The sequence below is a fragment of the Megascapheus bottae genome, chromosome 6 (assembly GCF_031878675.1).
Source record: "Megascapheus bottae isolate mThoBot1 chromosome 6, mThoBot2.hap1, whole genome shotgun sequence".
Taxonomy (NCBI): domain Eukaryota; kingdom Metazoa; phylum Chordata; class Mammalia; order Rodentia; family Geomyidae; genus Megascapheus; species Megascapheus bottae.
This window is the reverse complement of record NC_143514.1, coordinates 1,485,437-1,494,072: the sequence shown is the minus strand read 5'-3', so window position 1 is coordinate 1,494,072 and position 8,636 is coordinate 1,485,437. Positions and strand designations below refer to the sequence as shown.

Below are 8,636 nucleotides of genomic sequence, written 5' to 3'. Positions count from 1 at the left end.
CATACAAGTTTTAGAAAAAAAAACAATTTTTAAAACTTAAAATTATGACCAGCTATTTACTATCCTTACAGGATCAATGAGACATTTCTTCATATTCAATGTATTTTAATAGGAAATTAAGAAAAGATCTCAATAATGCATTTCTACCATTCAAAGGTTAAATCTAAAGATTTGAAAACTTAGTATTTAATACAAGTGAAGGTAACAAAATATAATCATATAATTATCTGAATATAACAAGTTTTCAGATAATATAGTTATTTCACATTTAGACAAAAATTACTAAGTAACAAATTATTATAGTTACAATTTCCAAGTAAATTTTAACTCTTTGTAAAAGAATTAAACATGAACTATAAATTAGATATTAAGCTTCATTATTACATTGATTTTTCTGATATTAAACAAATAACTTTTCTGCTTCCTTTTGTTTTCTCTTTCTATCCATTTTACTAATTACAGCCCAACGGTTCTCTTGAACTTTTCTCAGACTTCCAAACTTCACAGATCCAGGAGTTGTTAGAGATGAGGGAGTCTAAATACAAAGTAAAACAAAGTCATATTTTAATTTTTGTAAAAAAAAACGTGGCTTTTAAAACTTGCTTCCTGAAATAAAACTTTAAAGATACCTGTTTTGGTGTCCTGACACAAAGATGAGATGCTGGTGTATTGTTATCATTATATTGTTTGTTAAATGCCTCTTCTTCTGAAACCATGCTCTTGAAGAAAAATTGAAATATTATAATATTATATTAGCACTGCCATCAATAATACTGTATCATTAAAACTTTTTTTTTTTTTGCCAGTCCTGGGCTTGAGCTCAGGGCCTGAGCACTGTCCTTGGACTTTCTCAAGGCTAGAGTTCTACCACTTGAGCCTCAGCACCACTTCCAGCTTTTTTGTAAGTATGTGGTACCGAGGAATGGAACCTGGGTCTTCATGCATGCTAGGCAAGCACTTTAACCACTAGGCCAAACTTCCAGCCCCCTCATTAAAACTTTATCAATGTATTACATATAAGAAAGAAGAATATGGCCGGGAGTTTGGCCTAGTGGTTAAAGTGCTTGCCTAGCATGCATGAAGACCCAGGTTCGATTCCTCGGTACCACATACATAGAAAAAAGTCGGAAGTGGTGCTGAGGCTCAAGTGGTAGAGCTCTAGCCTTGGAAAGTCCAAGGACAGTGCTCAGGCCCTGAGCTCAAGCCCAGGACTGGCAAAAAAAAAAAAGAAAGAAGAATAGAGTAAGGGAGGAGGGGAGGAGGCAAAAGAAAAAAAGAAAGAAGGCAAAGATGAAAACAATCAACTCAATCTGCCAAAAAAAAAAAAACAAAAAAGACCTAGAGGCCAGGAACTTGGCCTAGTGGTTAAAGTGCTTGCCTAGCAAGCATGAAGACCCGGGTTCGATTCCTTGGTACCACATATATAGAAAAAGCTGGAAGTGGTGCTGAGGCTCAAGTGGTAGAGCTCTAGCCTTGAGAAAATCCAAGGACAGTGCTCAGGCCCTGAGCTCAAGCCCAGGACTGGCAAAAAAAAAAAAAAGACCTAGATTTGTTGAGGGAGTGCCAGTCCTGGGGCTTGAATTCAGGACCAAGGTGTTGTCCCTGAGTTTTTGTGCTCAAGGCTAGCACTCTACCACTTTAGTTACAGCTCTACTTCTGGCTTATTGATGACTAATTGATAACCAATCTACCTGCCTGGGTTGGCTACAAACCTCATTCTTCAAATCTCAACCTCCTGAGTTGCTAAGATTACAGTTGTGAGCCAAGCTTTCATAGAACATTTTAATCATTCCTTTACTTTCAATCAATTTGAGGCTTTGGATCTAAAATGAGTGTCTTAATCATTGGACTGTTTCTGGTTTCTAATTTATCTCTGCTCAAATATTCATCTTCTTCTAGATGTGATTCAACTTTCTCTTCACTTTATAGTTACATAAAGTTTCTTCAGTGTTTGGGACTGAATCAGGGATCTTGTGCATACTAAGTAAACACTCTATCACTTGAGCCAAACTCTAATCCTAATATCTGACTACTGACTTGAGGTTATTTTTTAAAATTAAAACATTTATAATTATAGAATTCCCTGCAATGGTTTTGTTGTATTCCATAAATTTTGGCGTATTATTTTTCTTTTCTTTCATCTCTAGATGTTTTTTATAAATTCACTTTATTTATATTATTAAAGGAATGTTCAGAAATGACATGAGTGAGATAATGAGTACATTTCCTTTTGTATAGTCTTCCTTCTCTCACTACCCTCAAAGTGTATATAGTTCATTTTCATTAGTGTCCAGTGAGCTCCCTCAAATTCTGTACCTTCCCTCTCCAAAGATATACATGTTAATACACTGTTCATAAATCAAAGAAGACTGAATCATCAAAAGCATTTTTAAAATTTAAAGAAAGAAATATTTTGTTTACATATCTTGGAGTTCATTTTGAGATCTACTGAGCAATGGCTTGGTCATTTGGTCAATCAATAGAGAGAGAGAGAGAGAGAGAGAGAGAGAGAGAGAGAGAGAGAGAGAGAGAGAGAGAGAGAGAGAGAGAGAGAGAGAGAGAGAGAGAGAGATGGATAGATAAGATAGGTAGATAGACAGACAGACAGATAATATTATATAAATATAGAAGCATGTTGGGCACAGTGGCTCACACTTGTAATCCTAGTTACTCAGGAGGCTAAGATCTGAGGATTGAGGTTCAAAACTAGTCTGGGCACTAAAGTCCATAAGACTCTTATCTCCAATTAACCACCAGTGGCACTGTGGCTCAAGGGGTAGGGTGGTAGCCTTGAACTGTAGAGCTCAAGGACAACACCAAGGCCCAGAGTTCAAGCCTCCCCAAGCAACAAAATAAATAAATAAGTAACTAAATAAATATGAAGACACATAGGGATTGTACCTATGTGTTTCTCTCCTAAAAGTGTCCTATTTTGGCCTCACTGTGTGTCTAGAATCCTGTATAATTTATGATATCCCAGTGTATTTTAAATCTACTTTCCACATATCATAGAGAACACCTCTAAATTTCTTTCATTTATTGATAGTGTACTGGTTTCCATAAATTTTATATTCTAGTTATGCTTTTCTTACTGATTCGATTATGGTTGCAGAAAATGCTTTATGTGGCATGCATCTTTTTTAAATACACTAATATCTGTGATGAATACCCTCTGTATGTAAGAAAATGTGATCTATTGTTGGATAGTGTTCTATGTTTGCTAGTGTTCTATGTGTCAAACAAATCCTCTCTCTTTGCTTATGTTTATTTTTCTAGTGGTTCTATCCATTAGTGAAAGTGGTGTATTGAATTACATAAAAATACTTCAAAACTGTATATTTTGCATTCTATGAAGTTTTGCTTTATGTATTTTAAAAGCCTGTAAGTGGATTTTTTGTTTTGTTTTTGCCAGTCATGGGACTTGAACTCAGGGCATGAGCACTATCCTTAATCACTATTTGCTCAAGGACAGCACTCTGCCACTTGAGCCATAACACCACTTCTGGCTTTTTCTGTATATGTGGTACTGAGGGATCAAACCCAGGGCTTCATACATGCTAGGCAAACACACTACCACTAGGCCACATTCCTGGCCCCAGTGAATGTTTTAAAATGACTTATTTTCTTATTGTACCAAATCTTTCATTAAGATATACTTTTTGTCTATATATTTTTTAATTTAGTGTCTATTTTATCTGATAATAGTATAGTCATACCAGTGCTTTTTTGTTACTTATTGCATGAAATACCTTTTTCCACCCTTTCACTTTCCTTTTTTTCCCCACCCTTTCACTTTCAATTAATTTGTGCCTTGGGATCAAAAGCAAATGTTATATACATCATGTTTTTAAAATCACATCTGTCAATCTCTGATGTTGTTTGAGGAGTATACCCTCAATTTTCAAAAATGCCACAAAAATATAAAGGTTCTGTGCTATACTAAAAGTTTGCTATATATTTCATTATTGGAGTTTACTTTGTACATATACTATATACATATATATATATGTTTAAAAAAATAATAAAAGCCCAGTGCTGGTAGCCTAACTACTCTGGAGACTGAGATCTGAGGATTATGTTTGAAGCCAGTCCAGGCAGAAAAGTCCATAAGACATTTACCTCTAATTAAGTATCAGAAAGTTGCAAGTGGAGCTGTGGCTCAAGTGGCAGAGCACTAGGCTTAAGAGAATAAAAGGACAGCACTCCAGTCTTAAGAACAAGTCCTAGAACCAGCATAAACAACAATAAAGGATGCAAATAATAAACTATGTAAACAAGAAGTAGTAATTGTAATTTTTTACCAGGAGATCAGTATTTTCTGAACTGTCTGAATGAGTATCAAAGTCAAAGACTGTTTTTCTCTTTTTATTTTTTTCTTCAATGTGTACATTCTTTTCTTGTCTTGGATGCTTTTGGATTTTAGTCGGGGTCCTCACTGTATAGACCTATGCAAAAGCAAAAAGGAAAACATTATCACATTAAATGAAACAATATGTAATGCTTTTAAATAATAAAGAATTTAATAAGTCACTGGGTACCTATGGCTCACGCATGTAGTATTAGCTACTCAGGAGGCTGAGACCTGAGGATCACAGTTTGAAGCCAGCCTAGGCTTGGCTCAAGGGTAGGGCAGTATATCCTTGAGCTGAAAGCTCAAGGACAATACCCAGGCCCAGTGGTATGGTGATAGACTTGAGGTGAAGATCTCAGGGACAGCACCCAGGCTGAGTTCAAAGCCCCTTGATCCACAATAAATAAATAAATAAAGTCCCTTCCAATTAAACAACCAAAACTTGGAAGTGGAGCCAGGCCCCAGGGGCTCACATATGTAATCCTAGCTGCTCAGGAGGCTGAGATCTAAGAATTGCAGTTCACAGCCAGCCTGGGCACTACAGTCTCTTACCTCCAATTAACCACCAGAAATTTGGAAATGGTGCTATGGCTCAAGTGGTAGAGTGGTAGTCTTGAGCTAAACAGCTCAGGGACAGTGTCCAGGCCTAGAGTCCAAGCCCCACGACCAACAAAATAAATAAATAAAAAGAATTTAATAAATCATGTCATGGCAATTTGAGTTTTGAGCAATAAGAAATATCCATTTCTGACAAATATATGAAGCTGAAATTTTTCACAGAAAAATGTTTTCAATGTTTTTTGATACTAAATGTTTTTGATACTAAAAATATTCTTTCTTCAAAAACAATAATAATACAGTAAGGTGCCAGAGGCTTACATCTATAATACTAGCTATGAGGAGATTGAGATCTGAAGATCACAGTTAAAAGTCAGTCTGAGCAAAACACCATTCAAATTGTAATAAAAATATCATGATGATAATCTTTAGGAACCAAGGACATGTTAAAGAGACCAAATATATGATTCTGTGGTATAGAAGAAGGCATTAAGATATAAAATTACAGCAGAAAACCCCCAAATCTAGGGAAAGAAATAAAAAATCAAAAACAGGAAGCATTTAAACCCTAATCAGATAAGTCCAGAAAAGAACCTTTCCACTATGGCTTTAGGTCAGGAAGAAGTCAAATCATTCCACTTTGCATAGTTTATGATTCTATACTTAAAATATCATAAAGATTCCACTAGAAGACACTCGGATATGAGAAACATTTTCAAGCAAAGTAGCAAACTTCAAAATCAGCATCCTGGGCCAGAAGTGTAGTGAGAGAGTGCTTGTCTAGCATGACCTGTCTGAATACCTGGCAAAGATTTTCTCATTTTTTTAAAAGTTTTTTGTTGTTGTTGTTTTTGTTTTTTGCCAGTCCTGGGCTTGGGTTCAGGGCTTGAGCACTGTCCTTGCACTTTCTCAAGGCTAGCACTCTACCACTTGAGCCTCAGTACCACTTCCGGCTTTTTGGTATGTATGTGGTACCGAGGAATCGAACCCAGGTCTTCGTGCATGCTAGGTAAGCACTCTACCACTAGGCCAAACTCCTGGCCCCAAGATTTTCTATTTTATACACTATATCTTCACTCTGCTAATTATCAGAGGCTTTTTTTTTGGGGGGGGGGAGTGGGTTATGGGGCTTGAACTCTGCCTGGGTGCTGTGCCTGAGTTCTACAGCTCAAGGCTACCACCCTGCCCTTGAGCCAAGCCCCACTTACCCTATTCTGGAGGTTAATTGGAGATAAGAGTCTCTGGTTCTTTTGTGCCCTGGCTGGATTTGAACCTTGATCCTCAGATCTCAGCCTCCTGAGTAGCTAGGATTACAGGCGTGAGCCACGTGCCTGGCATCAGAGGCTTTTTAGTTTGATGTAATTCAGTTCTATTAGTCAGTTCTTGCTATTATGGGCAAGTTGTGTCCTATTTCCCAATTCATTGATTGGATTATTTGTGGCCAATACATACATGAACAGTGTTCAACATCTTTAGTCATCGGGGAAAGGCAAACTAAAATGGCATTGATAGGACTGGGCACGTGTGGTTTATGCCTGTAAGTCTAGCTACTCAGAAGGCTGAGATCTGATGATCACAGTGAAAGCTAGCCCAGGCAGGAAAGTCTGTGAGACTCATTCCAATTAACTACCAAAAAAGCTGGAAGAATGCTAGCCTTAACCAAAAAGCTTAGATATAGCACACAGACCCTATGTTCAAGCCCAAATATTGATAGATAAAAATAAGTAGATTGTGGTATGAGGCCAATCCACACAAAAACTTAACAGGGCTCAATCTCAAAGCTAGTTGGTGGTAGATAACTGTAATCTCAGCTATTCAAAAGGCAAAAGTATATGAGAATCACAGTATGAAGCTGACCACAGGCAAAACTATATCTGAAGAAAAGAGAAAAAAAAAGGTTTGGGAGCACAGTACAAATGGTAAAACATTTGTCTAATAAGCACAAGACCTTAAATTCAAACCGTATCTATAGGTAAAAACATATCCTACATTGAGATTGTCTTACTCATCAGAATGCTATCATTGGGAGGAACAAGGGGGTGAGGGAGAGAATTAAAGTATGGTTGTGGTGTGTCTGTAATCCCAGCTATCTGAGAGATGAATATCAGAAAGATATCCATCTGGTACACTATTCTCAACAAATAAGTAGTTCACACTGTAAGCTACTTGGGAGGCATGGGTAAGGATTATGGTTTTAGACTAGTCCTAGGACAAAAGTGGAAGTCCCTACTTGATAAACTAAAGCAAAAAGGGTTAGAGGTGTGGCTCAAATGACCTGTGTAACAAGCATGAGGCTTTGGTTTCAAACTCCAATACTACAAAACAAACCATACTGGCACAGATGTGGGAGAAAAGGAATTGTAAACACTACTGGTGAGGATGTAAGCTAGTACAGCCACTATAGATTCATTATGAAGTTTCCTCAAAAGAAACCAACAATAAAATTACTATATAATCCAGCTATAGCACTCTTGACTATATACTTGAAGGAGTCAAAATTGGCCTATTATAAAGACACATGGAAGGGCCGGGAGTTTGGCCTAGCGGTAGAGTGCTTGCCTAGCATGCACGAAGACCGGGGTTTGATTTCTCAGTACCATATATGTAGAAAAAAGCCAGAAGTGGTGCTGAGGCTCAAGTGGTAGAGCTCTAGCCTTGAGAAAGCCCAAGGACAGTGCTCAGGCCCTGAGCTCAAGCAAAAAAAAAAAAAAAAAAAAAAAAAAAGACACTTGAATACCTTTATCATGATACTATTTACTATTCACAACCAATTTACTTTCCAAGTTATAAAATCAGCCTGGGTATCTATCATCAGATGAATGGATAAAGAAAATGCAGTGTATGCTGGGCACGGTAGCTCACGCCTATAATCCTAACTACTCAGGAAACTGAGATCCGAGGATTGCAGTTCAAAGCCAGTCCAGGCACTAAAGTCCATGAGACTCTTATCTCCAATTAACCTCTAGAAAACCCGGAAGTGGTGCTGTGGCTCAAGGGGTAGGGCAGTAGCCTTGAGCTCAAGAGCTCAGGGACAGCACCTGGGGCCCAGAGTTCAAGCCCATGACCAACCAAAAAATGCAATTTATTTATACAATGTTGTATTTTTGGCCATAAAATGAAATCATGTCAAAAGTAAAATAAGCCAGACTCAGAACACAAAAGTCAATGTTTTCTCTCAGATGCAGTTTTTTCCTTTTCCAATTATTTTAAGGAAATCAAGAGAGCAGCATGACATTTCAATGTAGTAGGTGAAGATAAACTGAATACATGCTGGAGGCACTGATACTTTATACCTGTAATCCTAAACACTCAGGAGCTAAGATCTGAGGGTCATAGTTCAAAGCCAGCCTGAGCAGGGAAGTCTGCAAGACTCATCTCCAATGAACAATTAAGAAGCCAGAAGTGGAACTATGGTTCAAGTGGTAGAATGCTATCCATGAGCAAAATAGAAAGTGCCCAAGCTCCTAGTTCAAAGCACAGCACTGGTGTGCACCCCTACCCCCAATCCTGCACACAATTGAAATACTTTTCACTTCAACTTGTAAGAGAAATGAATCAAGAACTCCAAGAGTATGCTTCTAAAAGTGAGTAGTACCTTCAATAAAAGAGACTGTCCTCTCAATCCCCATAAGTGTATGTACCTAGAAAACCAATTTGTTCAGAGGAAAAAGATATAAGAAAGAGAAAATCCTTCATGGTTCACTATAGCTTAAGCAAACATATAAAA

The 8,636-nt window shown here is 37.5% G+C and overlaps 1 protein-coding gene across 4 annotated transcripts in view; it reads right to left on the bottom strand.

Annotated features, from left to right (window-relative positions):
• Positions 1-334: 334 nt before the first annotated feature.
• Positions 335-8,636, bottom strand: part of Sycp1 (synaptonemal complex protein 1) — a 94,638-nt gene continuing 86,336 nt past the window's right edge. The window contains exons 30-32 of one of the 4 annotated variants that reach the window (XM_090334087.1): positions 4,302-4,445; positions 630-719; positions 335-535 (exon numbers count right to left, since the gene is read on the bottom strand). In XM_090334087.1, coding sequence (XP_090190213.1) covers positions 401-535; positions 630-719; positions 4,302-4,445 — 369 coding nt within the window. In that variant the 3' untranslated portion in view covers positions 335-400. The remainder of the gene's footprint in view (positions 536-629; positions 720-4,301; positions 4,446-8,636) is intronic. The other 3 variants (XM_090334083.1, XM_090334086.1, XM_090334085.1) reach the window with 3 other exon arrangements.